Source organism: Chiloscyllium plagiosum, chromosome 33 (assembly GCF_004010195.1).
Source record: "Chiloscyllium plagiosum isolate BGI_BamShark_2017 chromosome 33, ASM401019v2, whole genome shotgun sequence".
Lineage (NCBI taxonomy): Eukaryota > Metazoa > Chordata > Chondrichthyes > Orectolobiformes > Hemiscylliidae > Chiloscyllium > Chiloscyllium plagiosum.
In genome coordinates, this window is record NC_057742.1 from 11964790 (window position 1) to 11982195 (window position 17406).

At 44.2% G+C, this 17406-nt stretch overlaps 1 protein-coding gene across 3 annotated transcripts in view; it reads left to right on the forward strand.

Annotated features, from left to right (window-relative positions):
* Nucleotides 1–17406, forward strand: part of LOC122539835 (collagen alpha-1(XV) chain-like) — a 122460-nt gene that overhangs the window by 99809 nt on the left and 5245 nt on the right. For 2 of the 3 annotated variants that reach the window (XM_043674933.1, XM_043674932.1), the window contains exons 22-27: nucleotides 1455–1504; nucleotides 3293–3421; nucleotides 7809–7856; nucleotides 10349–10387; nucleotides 12462–12500; nucleotides 16645–16842. In XM_043674933.1, the coding sequence (XP_043530868.1) occupies nucleotides 1455–1504; nucleotides 3293–3421; nucleotides 7809–7856; nucleotides 10349–10387; nucleotides 12462–12500; nucleotides 16645–16842 (503 nt within the window). The remainder of the gene's footprint in view (nucleotides 1–1454; nucleotides 1505–3292; nucleotides 3422–7808; nucleotides 7857–10348; nucleotides 10388–12461; nucleotides 12501–16644; nucleotides 16843–17406) is intronic. The other variant, XM_043674934.1, reaches the window with a different exon arrangement.

A 17406-nucleotide genomic window follows, 5' to 3' on the forward strand; every position in this document is an offset into this window, starting at 1 on the left:
TATTTTTTTCCCCCAGCACCCATGTTGTGTGTGTGCAGGTGTGGGACATAGTGAACGACACAAGATGTACGAATCTTTATTCGGTTTCCACCACCAGGAAGAAAGGAAACACTCGAGTGGCCAGTGACAAGCAGTGCCCTTCACAAAGGGCAATGCTGTGTGATCAAACAGTGAAGGGGAGGGCAGGGATTAAATCAAAATAGAATTGGAGGGGGAAATAATGCACTCCACTCCCTGCGGCGACTGCTTTTTTCTTACCTGTCAGCCTGAGCTCCCTGATTGGACCAGATTAACAGCCCAATTAGTGAACTCCTATTCTATGTGAGGACCAGTTGGCTGACTTCATTACAGTCACAACAGTGACATAAAATCCCTATTGGAATCCTGTCCATGCTTTATTACAAATTAATTTTACATGTGAAAGAGCCTGTTCCCTGAACCTGGCAGATGCTTTGGACACCTGACAACAGGCCACTTTCGAAATAGAGCCAATCACGTCACTCGATGTTGTTGAGGTGGGAAGGTGGCTGCTGGAGGCTGTTAGCAACAACAAAAACTTGCACTTACTTAGCGCCTGCATGGCGTCCCAGGGGCATTTGAGCACAGAAGTTGACACTGATCCAAACAAGTAATTATCAGGGGAGGTGACCAAAATCTTGGGCAACAAGATAGGCTTTAAAGAAGCATCTTTAAGTAGGAAAGACATGTTTAGGGAGGGAATTCAAGAACTTGGGGGAACAGCTGAAGGCAGTCAGACTTGACACCATTGACTACACCTTGGAAAAAAATCCCAATGGGTGTTAATTTCAAATCCAGAAGTGGGATAAGTTTGGAAGAAGTCATCTCCTTGTTTTGGCAAATCTATAATGTTGAAAATATAGGAAAATGTATAAAACGTATGAAAATATACAGCACTCCTTAAATGCTTTCATCCACCAACTATTGTTTCCAATGATTCAAGTACCAAGTTCAAGGATAAATAGTTAATCTTGAATTTCTACAACGTATGATTTTGAAAGTAAAGGTGTCAGCTCATATAAAAATGGAAAGCAATACTTGCTTGGCCGTTTACATCAATTGGATTTATATAAGTTACATATTGTGTTAAAGATAGTAATCAATGAGATTTCATTAGCTTGTTGTGTCCATAATGGGAGCTCCCCTGACAATTGACTTACCTGTTAACTAGTTGGTGTTAACAATCAGGCAGGAAGCTATACCAAGATGGCAATTCCATGAAAAATGCATTCACAGTGATGGAAGTGTACATCAATGTAATAACATTGAGAAAACGATCCTGGCATCTCTCTCTCACTCACACACACACAAATATACACACGCACATACACACAACGTATATACACACACATACACACACACAAACAAACACACACAGACACACACACACACTTTGTGACCCAGACATAACTAAACACTATTCTGTTTCTTTCTAGACCTGCAAAGTACCAAACCCAATGATAATCTCTTTGACAGCAGCCTGAAGGTAAGCTTGTGAAATGACCCATACTTCAGTCCAATGATCATTGATGTCGTTATCATCTTGACCAAACCTGGGTTTCTCACTGTTCCCACCGGCACTCTGTTTCGTCATTTAATCCATCCTGCCCTGCCTTTCCACCTTGTTGCCTCCGGATCCCCACTCCAACCGACTTAAATTCTTTTTACAAATCTACCTTTCTCCTGTTTCTAATGAAAGGGCATCGACCTGAAATTCTCCACAGATACTGCCTGTTCTGCTGAATGATTCCAGCACATTTTTTATTTCAGATTTACAGCGTCAACAGTATTTTGCCTTTGAGTATCCAACATATTGTTTCATGTTAGAATTAGAATGAGGTTTATTGTCACGTGTACTCAAGTACAAAATACAGGAGTACAGTGAAACGTGTACCACGTCACCACACAAGGCACCATCTTAGGTATAAAGTTGCTATGTACGGATCTTAGGTACAAAAATAGAGGAATAAAGAGAAAAGCTAAACGTTCTCTGTTACATTCTTCATTGTATAAATTAGGAAGGTAAAGAAATAAAGTTAAAGGGTAAACATTACAATCCTTCTCCTGTCTGCAGTCTCTCCATGGTGTGGGCTTTCCAGATGTGAACTTGCTCTCCCTGCACCTGCCAGGCTCGAGATCTCTGACAGACTGACCGCCCCAGTCGGCCGGCCAATTCCTCTGGGTCCCCAGCCCACTGGCTGAATGGCCTCCTCTGTTCCTATGACTAACTCCCTAGAGATACCAGGCTTATCTAAGTTAAAGGTAAAGTCACCATAGTCCCGAGGACCATAGAGTTGCTCTGTTGTTGGAGAGAAATGACTGGCGGTGGCTAACCTGAGGTTCACCACGCCTCAAGTGAGGGTGAGGTTGAGAAGGTGGGACCTTTGTGGTAACTTCAGCTGTTATGACAATTGAACCTGCGCTGTTGGCATCACAATGTGTGGCAAACCAACCATCCGGCTAACTGATTAGATTAGATTAGATTACCTACAATGTGGAAACAGGTCCTTGGGCCCAACAAGTTCACACCGACCCTCCGAAGAGAAACCCACCCCCCTATATTTGCCCCTGACTAATCCACCTAACACTACGGGCAATTTTAGCATGGCTAATTCATCTAACCTGCACATCTTTGGACTGTGGAAGGAAACCGGAGCACCCTGAGGAAACTCACGCAGACACAGGGAGAATGTGCAAACTCCACACAGATAGTTTTCTGAGGCGGGATATGAACCCGGGTCCCTGGTGCTGTGAGGAAGCAGTGCTAACCACTGAATCACCAGCTAACATTAATTCGACTGGCAAAATACACATAAAATCGAACCAAGTCTGGGACAAATTTCTCTCAGTTACCTGGTTGTTAACTGTGGAGGTAAGATGAACAATCTGGTTTCCTCCCACAGTCCAAAGGTGTGCAGGTTAGGCGATTGGCCATTGAAGATGCAGGGTTACAGCGATAGGGTGGGGGGTTGGTCTGGGTGGGATGCCCTTTGATGAGTTAGTGCAGACTCATGGGCCAAGTAGCCTCCATCTGCACTGTAGAAATTCAATGGCACTCTGCTATGTTTCTGAGGGAGAAGAAAAGATTGGCACAAGAACATTAAGAAAAGAAGTGTCCCATTTTGTTGCAACTTACTCTTAAATAGAAACCCAGGTCCTGTCTTTCACATGGAATTACACGTTATGTTGAATCTCATGCATAATGTTTCTCTGATGTTTATAGATTCGCCTGTGTTCCTAATGCAATACGTTAAATGTACTTTATACGATACAGAGCCAGGTCTTCAAGAATGTTGAACTCATGCTGAAAGCAACTCCAATGGTTCCAGAAGGTTCTCTGGTGTATGTATCAGAAGAAGGAAAAGTTTTCATTCGACTACATAATGGTTGGAGAAAACTCTGTGTGAGTATATTTGTTCCCGGGATCTGTTAATGGGAGTATTGCATTTACGTAGCACCCTTTACCCCCCCTCTGGGTGCAAACGTCAGCGTTGGGATGTCTAGCCAGTGACTGTTGTCGATTGGGGTCCAAAGGGCTCAGTGGTTAGCACTGTTACCTCACTGCGCCAGGGACCTGGGTTCAACTGCCCCCCACCCCCCAGCTGACTGTGGAGTTTGCACATACTCCCCATGTCTTTGTGGGTTTCCTCCCATGGTCCAAAGATGGGCATGCTAAATGGATTGGCTAGGCTACATTGCCCATAGTGTGCAGGCTAAGTAGATTAGCCATGGGGAATTCTATGATACTATGGAATAGGAGTTGTAGTATCAGGCTTTGTTAAATAAGAATTTTTCGAAGTTGAAGAAATAAAGGGTTCAAAATCACGGCAGTGGATATTTTGCTCCATTCCCCCACGCATTGCTGGCTGAGATATCGATGGCAGGGGTGCAGAGTCTATCCATGGTCAAGGCGACTGGCCTACAGTAGCTCAGCATTGGGAGCAGCATTGCTGCTCTTAAGGCAGGATTCTTATCCTTTTCTCGTCTGGAAGTTCCGTTTTCGGGAACTGGCAGCCTATAAGACAGCTGACAGGTTTTAGCCATTCTAAACACACCCCCCACCCCCATAAGGAATAGTGGCCAATGCCAGAATGACAGGCAGTCACACCTCTCTGGATTGAGTCTAGTGCTGGAAGTTTCCGGATTGTGTGGCGATGGTGGTGTCTTGGGGGCCAGGTACACCAGGCCAGGCAGGTGGAAGGTTAAAGGTGGCACATGATCTTAGAATCAATGGGAGCCCTGTAGTGTGGAAAGAGGCCATTCGGCCCATCAAATCAACACTGACTCTCCAAAGAACATTCCACCAGAACCAGCCCCCACCCTATCTCCACAAACCCACATTTCCCACAGCCAATCCACCCAACCTGCACACCTTTGGATTGTGAGAGGAAACCAGAGCACCCAGACAAAACCTCTGAGACACGGAGATGTAGTGATTGTAACGAGGTCAGCCTGGTGGACCCTGTAGAATATGAGTTCCCTGATTGGGGCTGTTAATTTGGTCCAATCAGGGAGCCCTAGCTGACAGATATAAACAGGATTAGATTAGGTTAGATTAGATTAGATTACTTACAGTGTGGAAACAGGCCCTTCGGCCCAACAAGTCCACACCGCCCCGCCAAAGTGCAACCCACCCCAGCAGTGCTAACCACTGTGCCACCGTGCCGCCCAAACTGGCCATAAACAGGTCCAGGCAGCGGGCCGTGGAGGGGGTCGTTGGGGCCAATTGCTTGCCCCTCTTCCGTGGTCACATTCAAGCCTGGGTGTCTCTGGAGAAGGAGCACGCAGTGTCCCTTGAGCTGCTCCGGAAGAGGTGGCCGCCACAGGGAGTAGAATGTATTATTCCTCCCTCCAACTTGATTTTGATGTAATCCCTACCCTCCCCTTCACTGTTTGATCACGCAGCATTGTCCTTTGATGAGAAGGGCAGTGTTTGTCACTGGCCACTTGGGTGTTTCCTTTCTTCCTGGTGGTGGAATATCAATAAAGATTTATGCAGTTGTTGTTCTTTACTGTGCCCTACATCTGCACACACACGTCATGGGTGTTGGGGAAAAATAAGCACTACCGCTGTTAGGCGGTGTGTGGGGGAATTTCTTTTAAAGAAAGAGAGAAAGAATATTAAATATAAACAGGAGTGTCAGAGGTTCTGTTCACCCTGAGAGCTGGCTCTGAGGGAGCTGGAGCAGTGCCAAGTGCTAAGCTCGTGTAAATAAAAGGGTGACTTGGTGACAGGAAACCCGGCCTCTGTGGAGTTATTTCAGGGGAGAACATGCAACTCGCACATAGACAGTTGTCCAAGGCTGGAATTGAATACGTGTCCCTGGAGCTGTAAGGCAGCAGTACTAACCACTGGGCCACCGTGCTGCACCTTAATAGCAAAAAATTAACCAAGTTAAAGACTTTTTGACGAGTCGGGAGTGCCTCCCCCGCGCGCTGAACATCTGTCCACGCAGCTAATCGCTGCCAGATGTCCGGCATGAAGTCCTCATGCAATGGGTGTGGTACCTTCATGGGAAAAATACCAGTGGAGACAAAATGAAAACGTTAAATAGGAACGAAGGCACACTGTAGGCCTCACCTAGTTGAAAAAACTAATAAAATGGGCAAATGTGACTTAAAAGGAATGACTCATGTTGTGTACTTCAAAATAGAGCTCCAGTGTGACCTGCGCATTCGTTTCCAAGTGTTACTGTGTTTTTTCCCCTTCTATGTCGGGTCTCCCCAGTCCCTCATAAAACCTTCAGGAAGTTTAGAGCTGACAGAATGCCATCCACTGGATTTTACCAATCTCTCACTTTCCAACACGCCAAGGGGCATAGGGTTTGCTCAAACCCAGTGTAGTGAAGTTTCCTTCTTCGAAAGCGTCAGAGGAAATTGCTTCCACTGGCAAGAAGGCAGACACAGATTGGAGGTTAGTGAAAGGTTAGAGCATCGCAGGTTTAACTCACCATCTCTTACTCCCCGCTGGGAATGTGCATGCGTGCAGTTACCTTGATGATGTGCACACTGCACAGTCTCCAAAGCACAGAGAGTCATTCCCAGCTTAACCAGGCAGTATTGGAATACTCCTGCAAGCATTACTCCCACTTCTGCCCACTTTGTATCTAATTTGTCATTTTACAAAAAAAATGAATAATTTTATTGGAAACCTCAGATGTTGCCCTGTCCCAATCAAAAGAGGGGTTTTCACCAAGGGAACTGCAGAAAGGTTTCGGATCTGCTTCTTTAATAAGAAGTGGATAGTTAGTGCTGATATAAATGCATCCCATCTCAGTGAGGTGAGTCAGTGCTGAGACCTGCAGTTTGTATGAAAAGACCCAAAAAACGTGACCCTCTGAGCAGCATATCTTGTCAGACTGAATGTGATACAATATCTTGACTTGTTCGACTTTGAGAAAGAATCTCACAAGCTTGTGTTATTTTCAGTGTTAAATGCAGCTGCTTCCAGTGGGGGGGGTAGAAAAGTGGAGCCATCAATTTTGTTTCATCTTCCAGTTTATTTGTTCACAGGATATGGACATCACTGGGTAGGCCAGCATTAATAGCCCATCCTTAATTGCACCAGGAGAGAGACATTGTCTTGTGCACCTGACAATGCTTTCTTCTGCATGAGGTAGGATGTGGAGGTGCTGGTGTTGGACTGGGGTGGACAAAGTCAGAAGTGACACGACACCAGGTCATAATCTAACAGGTTTCTTTGGAATCACAAGCTTTCGGAGCGCTGCTCCTTTGTCAGGTTCACCTGATTTATCAAATAAACCTGTTGGAGTATAACCTGGTGTCGTGTGACTTCTGTTGTTAGAGCTGAGCAGATTGCTAGGGTCAGTTCACAGGGCATTTAAGAATCAATCACATTGCTGTGGATCTGGAGTCACATGTGGGTCAGACCAGGTACGGATGGCAGATTTCCTCCCATGATGGTTATAATGAATCAGATGGGTTTTAACGACAATCCAGTAACTTTGTAAGTAACTATTAATGAGACCAATATTATGTTCATGACTTATTCATTGATTGAATTTACATTCCCCCAGATGGGATCCAATCTCATGTCCCCAGACTATTAGCACCGGGCATCTGGATTATGAACTCAGTAACACAACCAGTGTGTATTTAATAAAACATGGATATGATTTATCAAAAGTAAGAGGCACTTCAGGTTTACATTGTGTGATTTATGCAGCAAATTCTCTTCATGGGAGCGGGCAGATGGTGTGCTCTGGCTCAGTGTGTCAGTGCAGTATTCGGTGTTAAATTGAACAAGGCAGTCGATCAGGAAGCTCTCAGATACAAACCTTGATCGACACTGAGTTAACTGCTTTTCACCTGACCGTCATTGAGGTGATACGGTGAGACAGGAAAGGTTATCCGACTCTGATTCCGTTTCCGACACCACGTACACGAGGGTTGAATGAAGCCTGTGTTGAGTTTGAGTGGACTGCCTCTCATTGTCATATAGCTCACTGACACCACCTGGGCTCATAAATGTAGAAACAGAACCTGGGGAGAGTCAGCCGATTTGTACAATGGCAGTTACTCACTTCACAGAGCAAATAGATAATGGACAGAAAAACAGGCATTATTTTGTTTACAGAATAATTTAAAGAGACTGCACATTTGCTTATGTTATATTTCAAATAGCTTAAATTTGATCTTTTGCTGAATAGACTTTATAGTGGTCGAAACAGTTGTGACATTTATGTAGCACCCTTAATGTGAATATTGCTGCTAAAGCTTGTTACCATTTTTGGACATGTTCTCTTACATATGTCTGATCCTCCTAACAGCTTGAAGACTTCTTCCCTGGCATCGCTTCTGATGATCCTGCTATATCAGTAAGTACGCAGTGCTCCAGCTCAGTGTACTATTGCCTTCTTTCTGTTTATGTGATAGCAAGATGATGATGACTTTTAGTCTGCGAGTGAGTCATGTGGAATGTTTTCCACAAGTAAAATCTGATGTTGCTGCTGCCTTTTACTTCTTTACCATCTGTGTGGCAATGTTGAAGCTAGGTGGCAGCATTCAACTGTGTATCAAAGCCTCTCTGTTCCTCTCACTTTCTCTCTCTCTCTCTCTTTCTTCCTCTTACTTTCTCTTTCTCTCTCTTTCCAGCTTGTTCTTTCTCTTTCTTTCTTTCCATTTCTCTATCTCTCTATCCCACTTGCTCTCTTTTTCTTTCTCTCTCTCTTTCTTCCTATTTTTTTCATTTTTCTCTGTCCCACGTTCTCTCTTTTTCTTCTTTGTCTTTCTTTTCCCCTCTTTCTTCCTCTCTCTTTCTCTTTTTCTTCTTCTCTCTTTATTGTGTGGATCATGGTCAAATTAAACATAGAACAGTACAGGCCCTTCAGCCCTCGATGTTGTGCATGCCTTTTATCCCACACTAAGATCAGACTAAACTACATACCCTTCATTGTGCTATCATTCATGTACCTATCCAAGAGTTGCTTAAATGTCCCTAATGTGTCTGACTCTACTACCACTGCTGGCAGTGCATTCCACACACACACCACTCTCTGTGTAAAACTAACTTGCTGGAATATTGTAAAGGCAAAAAAACTGCAGATGCTGGAATCCAAAGTAGACAGGCAGGATGCTGGAAGAACACAGGTAGCATCAGGAGGTGGAGAAGTTGACTCAAGTCCTGTCGAATTCTCCACTTCTTGATGCTGCCTGGCTTGGAATATTTTAAAGATCTGATTAGTCTCACACACAAAAAAAAAAAATCAGCTTTCCTTTCCTTTCCTTTACCTTATGCGTAACACATACAAATGGGTATCAGGATCAGATTTTGACAAGAAATATTTCATGTTCAATCTGGACTATCTTGGCCTGAACACTTTGTGGTATACTGAATATATCTGAATGGTTAGATTGGCAGGGCCCTAGGTCTCTGGGAGGCTATTATCTAAATGTCTTCTGCTAGTGAATTAGCCTGAGGTGTGTGAAACAAATACCAACACTGAATATGTCTTTCACTTGGTCCATCAGTTGTTAGATTTTGTTTTCTGGTACCAATAGCATGAAGAGATATCTTCTGGATCTTCCTTGGGCCCGCGTTTTTTTTTTAAACCACTTATAGGATGTGGGTGTCACTATGTAAGCAGCATTTATTACCCATCCCTAATTGCCTAGAGGGCAGTTAAGGGTTAACCACATTTCTGTCGTTCTGGAGTCACATGTAGACCAGTCCAGGTAAGGGTGGCAGTTTCCTTCCCTAATGGACATCAGTGAACCAGATGGTTTATTCTGACAATTGGCAGCAGATTCACAGTCACCATTTGATTTTTAATTCCAGATGTTTTATTGAATTCAAATTCCACCATCTGCCGTGACAGGATTCAAACCCAGGTCCCTAAAATGTTACCTGGGTCTGTGGATTAACAGTCCAGTGGTGATACCACTAGGTCGTCACCTGCCCTTTTCTTTGTGAGGGTTTGCGTTTCATAACACTCTCACCAATGTTGGAGGAGTCGTCAATGATGGGAGGAAGGCTTGCACCTCACCAAGGTCAGGCACAAGGCAATCAGGGCACCATCATACTGGCATTGGCCGACATGTCAGGCCCATGATTGTATTCTTGATGTTGGTCAGCTTGGCGGAGGCAGCGGTTCACTGTGTGACAGAGCAGCCTGTCCCTGTGAGGGGGCCAGCCATTTATACGCTCAATAGATGCCCTGATAAGGGCGGTTAAAGGAGTCTGGCTTTCGTTTTCTAATTGGTCTCTGGTTTGCCGGCCAAGTGGAGGCAGGGTGCCAGGTTTGGGAGACCATAGGGCAACACTCCGGGTGGGCCAATGGGTTCCTCCCTCCCTCCTGGCCTGCCTGCCTGGTGAGGGTGCAGTGGAAAGCCGCCCTCCAGAGAGACCAACACCACCCTCCACACCCCCTCCCCTCAACCCCCCCAGCAGTAACCAAGCTAGTCTTTTCTACTTCAAATGTTAGAGAGTTGGGCTCTTCATCTTTCAACACTTTGTGATTTACCCTTTTACTGCCAAATGCTGCTTACCTCGAGCTGGAAGGTCTGACTGGATTTCCAGCTTCGAAAGCTTACCCGCTAAAAGTAATTGGACAATTGAAGGTCTCAGGATTGGCATTGGGACCCAGAAACAGTGCTGGGTTCCCAGTCCTGAAGCATTAATGCAACTCTCCCCCTGCTCCCCCCCCCCCACCCTGCCCCCCAAACTTTATTGTTCTATTTTACACAGTTTCACTCTAATGTGATTGTTTGATCAGAATGCCAGGTAGGTGTTGAACAAGAACAATCTGCTTCTGCGTTTCCAACATGTGCAGTCCAGAATCTAATGTGCATTTTCTTTTCCTGTCACTAGGTTAAAGTGCCTGATGGCCCCCCTGTTCTAGGATCAGTGGTAAGCTGTTGGTTCTTTCAACTGGATTATTTCAGAAATTAAAACCTCATAACCAAAGTTAACTAAAATCGGTGCTAATTGACAAACCTTCTGCGTGTTGCTCAGCTCATATCCCACAATCCTCCTGACCATGGCATGTCCACTTTCATTTTCTCCCGAGCTTTCTGATATCTTTTCCAATGAACAGGAGTTTTGCTAATCGAAACAAATAAAGTAATTCTTTAATCTGCTTAAACAGCTCCATTGAATACATTTCCTCCCCTGTGATCCGGTTTGGTTCCTGAACAGATTTTCTCTAACTATCTGATGACATTAATATATTTGCTCAGGCAGATATATTCAGAGATGGATTATTCATATTTTCAAGGAAAGAAGAGATCAGGGAGAGCTCAGGATAGATCTTGTCACAATAAAGTTGCAGTGTTGCCTTGACTTTTCAGTGATCTGATAACATCTTTGCAACTCGAAGGACACAAGAAACATTACAAGGTGATGAGCACATTTTTAAACAGCATTGGTCCCCTGAGGTTTGGGAGTGACACCAGTGCTCAGTGTTCCTCTGAATTCAATGGAAAATCTTATTTTGACGAAGGAATTAATTTGTCTGAAATGTTCATGCTTCACATCTCTGTCTGGGAAAGAGCGTCAATTTGCCATTTGTTTTGCAGTGTCCTGGGAGCATCAGGATGGAGGTTGGAACAATCATTTGCCATCTGTGTGTAATGAGTGTTGTATTTGAACTGGATAGGGAGCTTCACAAATAAACCTGATCATGTTCTCATTTTCATTCTGTAAAGTTCACTTTAAGGTTAGCACCCAGAAACAGACATTATGGTGATCAATTGTTCTGTGTTTGATTATGTGAGTCTGTTTACAATTGATGAGAAAGTGAGGTCTGCAGATGCTGGAGATCAGAGCTGAAAATGTGTTGCTGGAAAAGCACAGCAGGTCAGGCAGCATCCAGGGAACAGGAGAATCGACGTTTCGGGCATAAGCCCTTCTTCAGGAATGGGGAAAGTTTGTCCAGCAGGCTAAGATAAAAGGTAGGGAGGAGGGACTTGGGGGAGGGGCGTCGGAAATGTGATAGGTGGAAAGAGGTCAAGGTGAGGGTGATAGGTCAGACTGGGGTGGGGGCGGAGAGGTCGGGAAGAAGATCTCAGGTTAAGAAGGCGGTGCTGAATTTGATGGATTTGACTGAGACAGGGTGGGGGGAGGGGAAATGAGGAAACTGGTGAAATCCGAGTTCATCCCTTGTGGTTGGAGGGTTCAGTGATGCTCACTGTGCTTGATTAGTCAAGGCTGGGTGTGGAATGAGAGTAAAGGTGAACAACAACCTAGAAAGAGGGGAAGCCAAATTTGAACCATGGAGTGGACTTTTAAAACCTTGTAAATAAAACCTACTATATACAGAGAAACTAACTTCATCTCTGCATACAGCTGAGATATAAAATATACACCAAGATCCTTCTTGATTTTATTTTTTCTAGTCCATGTGTGTTGCGGCCAATTGTGCTTAGCATCACTACAACCGATTCCAACCAGGGACTAAAACTGTGCCAGGCAGAGTTGTATGGCACCATTCTAAACCTCCAAGGGTCTGAGCATTGTGTGACTTTTAACAATGTTTAGCAGGCCTCAACCAGGTTTTCTCACTCAGCTGAGCAAGGACGGAGGAGGATTTTACACGATAAGAGGCAATGTGTTTTTCTGCTGCAGCTTTACCTTGTCTGTCCCTCTAAAGGCCACAAAGTCGAGTTGTTCCTGCTGAGATCAGCCGGCAACAAGTTGGATAATTGGTCAAAGTCCCAAACCAGTGGAAGTTAGTGTTGCCTTTGGGAGTGGCTTTGGGATCCTGAAACAGTCCTGGTTTGCTCCCCAGAGCATTAACTCAACTTGTCTATCCAACCCTCATCCATCCCCCCCCCGCCCCTTACTGTTATCCTTTACACAGTTTCACTCTAATGTGATTGTTTGATCAGAATGCCAGGTAGGTGTTGAACAAGATCAAACTGCTTCTGCGTTTCCAACATGTGCAGTCCAGAATCTAATGTGTGATTTATTTTCCTGTCACTAGGTTAAAGTGCCGGATGGCTCCCCTGTTCTAGGATCAGTGGTAAGCTGTTGGTTGTTTCAAGTGGATTATTTCAGAACTTAAAACCTAATAGCCAACTTTAACTAAAAATCGGTATTAATTGACAAACCTTCTGAGTGTTGCTCAGTTCATATCCCACAATCTTCCTGACCACTGCGTGTACCCCTTTACTTTCCCCCAAACTGTCTGCTATCTTCCCCAATGTTTGCTAATCGAAACAAATAAAGCTATTCTCTAACTGTTGTTTAAACAGCTCCATTGAATGCATTTCAAATGCTGGGAGTAAGCGAAGTTCGGAAATTGATGGTCATTTGTAAATTCCTGCCCAAAAGGAGAAAAAGAATTATAGTCTTTCTTTTAAAAAATAAAGCTATTTTCAGGTTTAATAGTGCAATACCTAATGCAGAAAGTTATGGTAATGTCGTCACAACAGCAATTTTCACACCTCCCTGGGATAATGTGCTGGGAATTAAACCCTGCTGTTCACAGAGTTGTTATAAACATTAAAGATTTTAAAATAATTATTAAGATTTCCCAATTTACCTGATTTTCAAGCCCAGGTTTATAGAAAGCATGGACCAGGTTTCTGCACTTTATGAGAAGACTCTTTAATACAAGTAATTAGACTTTCACTTCAGTTAAACAGTTAAAAACCATCGGCACATACCACAAGTTAAAACTCTAATTCCCTTACAAACTCACCATTATACAAACACACAGGCAGACAAGCAAGCAGGCAAAGCTAGGTCTTGGAGAGAGTAAAACTGGGAAGGCAGTTCTGTGGTTACTAAGATGATCCTAAGCTGGTCAGAATGTTGCTGTTTGATCACTTTTTTTTCTGGGAGATCCCACTGGTTTGCAACAGATACCAGGTGGCTGATTCACCTCTGAAAGGTCTCTGACAAAACAGATAAAAGTCATAGTTTACAACAACAGCTGAAGGAAGGTTGAACTAGGTTTCTCCAGTTTTAACATGGTGTTTTACTGCAGAGAACAGCGCCCCAGCTGCTGTGCTGGTTGAAGTTAAAACACTTATCCCTATCTCATTCCCCATCCCAAAGTGTTCACTACGCGAGAGCCAATCATACAGCTGTTGGCAGGCAAAAAGGCTTTTGTTATTAATAACTGGTCACTCGTCCATAGACCAATCAACTTCTTGTTACCATCCAACTGCATCTTTACAGAGAACCCCTCAGTTCCAGTTCACCTACAGTCACTTAAATTATTGCTTGATCAAACAGCTGTACAAATCATGCTTGCCATGAGTGTCAGGTTACTTGCTTTTCAAAACATGCAGCAAACTTTTAAACTGAATGTGCTGACAGAGGATGTGGTGGAGGCTGATACAATTACAACATTTTAAATGCTTCTGGAAGGGTATGTGAATAGGAAGGGTTTAGATGGATATGGGCCAGGTGCTGGCAAGTTTAGGATATCTGGTCAGAATGGACCGAAGGGCCTGTTTCTGTGCTGTACCTCTCTATGACTCTATAACTCTGGTTTCATAACAGTTCTTTCCCATTTTGACACACAATTTTAAAAAGCACAAAAATAAAAAGATACTTTATTTTATAAATTAGTGTTGAAATCCATTGAACATTGTAGAGTTGCTAAGATGAGGAAAGGAGACAGGTCGTGACCCATTTAAAGGAGCTTTTACATAAAGGAACATAGATATCATGTTTATGTTTGGCAAACCTGGGTTGGTCTTTGGAGCTACACGAGCAAGAATCATTATTTTCACATGTGATGGACTTATCTGTATCCCTGTGCTGTGCTTAGAGATTTAATACTTAATAAAAAAAGCAACACAATCAAACTGCCCTTGAAAAGAAGCAAGTGATTGGGACCAGTCTTCAGAGACAAATGCTGCTAACATTCTGTCCTGTTTCCTCACTCGGTGACCCACCTCTAATTGCAACTGACACTAGACGTGAACAGAATGTGCCGAGTCTAAAGGAATAGATGTGTCTTATCAAAGCTTAAAGTGGAATATTTAACCGACAGTGCAGTGGCCAAACTCAGCAGAAATAGCAGTTCCCACAGCCATTTAATAATTAAGTACTCTGTTTCCATAAGATTGGTAACTGTTTGGACATATTACCTTGTTAATCATATGTTAATTATGTTACGTTCATTGTTTAATTAAGTACCCAGTGAAATTATAATGAGGGACCGGCTAGTTGGAGACTGCAAAATGCAATGCTGCAAACCTATTATTCAGAAATATTTAATGTCTAATTAACACTTGGGACATAACAGCATTACCAGCAGTGTAGCAAAGGCTCACCCCAGTGATGTCTGGGATGGAGGGGTGCTATCTGATGAGGAAAGGTTGGACCTGCATCTAATGACACTCAGAAGAATGGGAGGGTGAATCTTATTGAACCTTCCACAATCCTGAGGGGCCTTGATTGGGTAGGTACTGAAAGAACCTTTTGGGAAAAACTAAGACTTGGGGCACAATTTAATATAAGGGGTCTCCAATTTAAGACTTATTTTTTGCTCTCAGATGGTTTTGAGTCCCTTCCCTGGAGAGCTGTTGAGGCTGAGATCCTGAATATTTATAAAGTGAAAGTAAATAGCTTCTTCACCAGTAAGAGAATGTGGATGGGCAAGAAAATGGAGCTAAGACCAATAGATCAGCCATAATCTTATTGAATGACAGAGCAGGCTTGAGGGGGTGAATTGCTACTCCTTGATTCACATTCACCCACTGGGCATTTTCCCTGGAACAATTTGATGTTACTTGCGAGCTTACTTGGCAGTTAATAGTCAGCCGCATTGTTGTGAGATTGGTCTCACATATCCGCCAGACAGTCAAGGATGGCAGCTTTCCATCTCCTGATAGAGGAAATTGCCCAAACAAAGGGCATTAGCAAACAAAGTCAGTCTGTAGTTTGATGATCATTCTTGACAAGGTTCATATTTTATCCCAGATTTATTAATAAGCTGAAGCTAATTCCCAACATGAATTGAATTCATGCCCTGAAGAGTAATCTAATCCTCTGGATTACCAGTCCACTGATTTGCTGAAACCCACTGTCTAGGTGTACCTGTACCTGACCCACTTACTGTGTACCCACTATCCAGGTGTACCCGTACCTGACCCACTTACTGTGTACCACTATCCAGGTGTATCTGTACCTGACCCACTTACTGTGTACCCACTATCCAGGTGTACCTGCACCTGACCCACTTACTGTGTACCACTATCCAGGTGTACCCGTAACCGAATTTTCACTTGTTCAAAATGCACAAAAATGCAACTGTAGCATGGACTGAATCGAGAGATGGAGAGGCTGGTGGCCTATTGCCTGGGTTATACTGTCAGAAAGTGTGATGTAAGCAAATATAATCTTAGAATTCAGAATCTATACTTAAAAACAAAAAAAATGCAGGTCTATAGTCTAAGTAGAGAGCAGTGGAGCTAATGGATAATTCTCTTTTACAGTGCTCGCACAGGGACAATTGGTCAATTGACTGACTGCTCTATTACTCATTTTTTAAACCTGTTCTATCGTTAATGAAAAACACGTAATAGTGGAAGGGTAGTGACAGAGTTTGGAAAGGACACTCCCTTATCATGTTTTCTCTCTGATCATCTCCAGCCTCACAACCCGTGGAAATCTCTACATTTGTGTAATTTTGTCCTGTTCAGCATTTCCCATTTGAATTGCTCCGGCGTTCCTGACTGGGCATTCAGCTTTGGGATTCCCTCCTAAATGTTTTCACCTGTGTGCCCGTATCTCCTCCTTTAATTCCACTCCTTAATCCCAAACACCCCATTGGCTAGCTGCCCCAACATTGCGGAAGGAGAAAGTGAGGACTGCAGATGCTGGAGATCAGAGTCGAGAGTGTGGCGCTGGAAAAGCACAACCGGTCAGGCAGCATCCGAGGAGAAGGAAAGGCATCAGAACATTCCTGATGAAGAGTTTATGCCGGAAACATTGACTCTCTTGCTTCTCGGGTGCTTCCTGATTGGCTGTGCTTTTCCAGCACCACACTTGTTAGCCTCAATATTGTGGAATGTTGCTGGGGTCACACGCTGTTCTTGGGGCAACGCCATTTGGTGTGCTTCACTATGTTAAAGGCGCTTTAGAAATGCACATTTGCACTTAACCAGCGCTGGAGTTACTTGGTGTTTCGCCTCTTCTTCCTGCAGCTTCACCTGGTGGCTCTGAACGCTCCCCTCACGGGCGAGATGACTGGGATCCGGGGCGCTGACCTGCAGTGTTTCCAACAGGCTCGGGAAGCCGGGCTGCAAGGAACTTTCCGGGCCTTCCTCACCTCAAGTAACCAGGACCTGGTCTCCATCGTGAGGAGATCTGAGAGGACTTCCGTGCCAATTGTCAACCTCAAGGCAAGTACCCATCCCGCGGGAGATAACTCATTATACTTGACTGGGCAATCCCACAGGGGAGCTGTGCTGTGGGACAGAGGGTAGAATCCATTTGAGGCCTGAACGATGTGAGCCGCGGCGAGATTTGAGGAGACAAAAATAAATACTGCAGATGCTGGAATCCAAGGTAGGCAAGCAGGAGGCTAGAAGAACACAAGACAGCAGCAGGAGGTGGAGAATTTAACGTTTTGGGTATTAACCCTCCTTCAGGACCCCCACACCCAGTCCTGATGCTGCCTGGCTTGCTGTATTCTTCCAGCCTCCTGCTTGTCTCCGGTGAGGTTTGTAGCAGCGAAGGTTTATCCCGACATCAGGGATAGACTTGCCAACTCAAGATTATTGCTTTTTAATGACCCAACTCACCTCAGTAATACTCAGCTTCCGATCTTACCGAACGTGTGGTGAGACTGCACCGTGGATGTCAGAACAGGGACCACAAGCTTGCTGCTTTTCCCAAAGGTCCCTCATGTTGGACACTGGGCACTGCTGCATGGTCACCGGCCAATGGCATTCATAGAATCATAG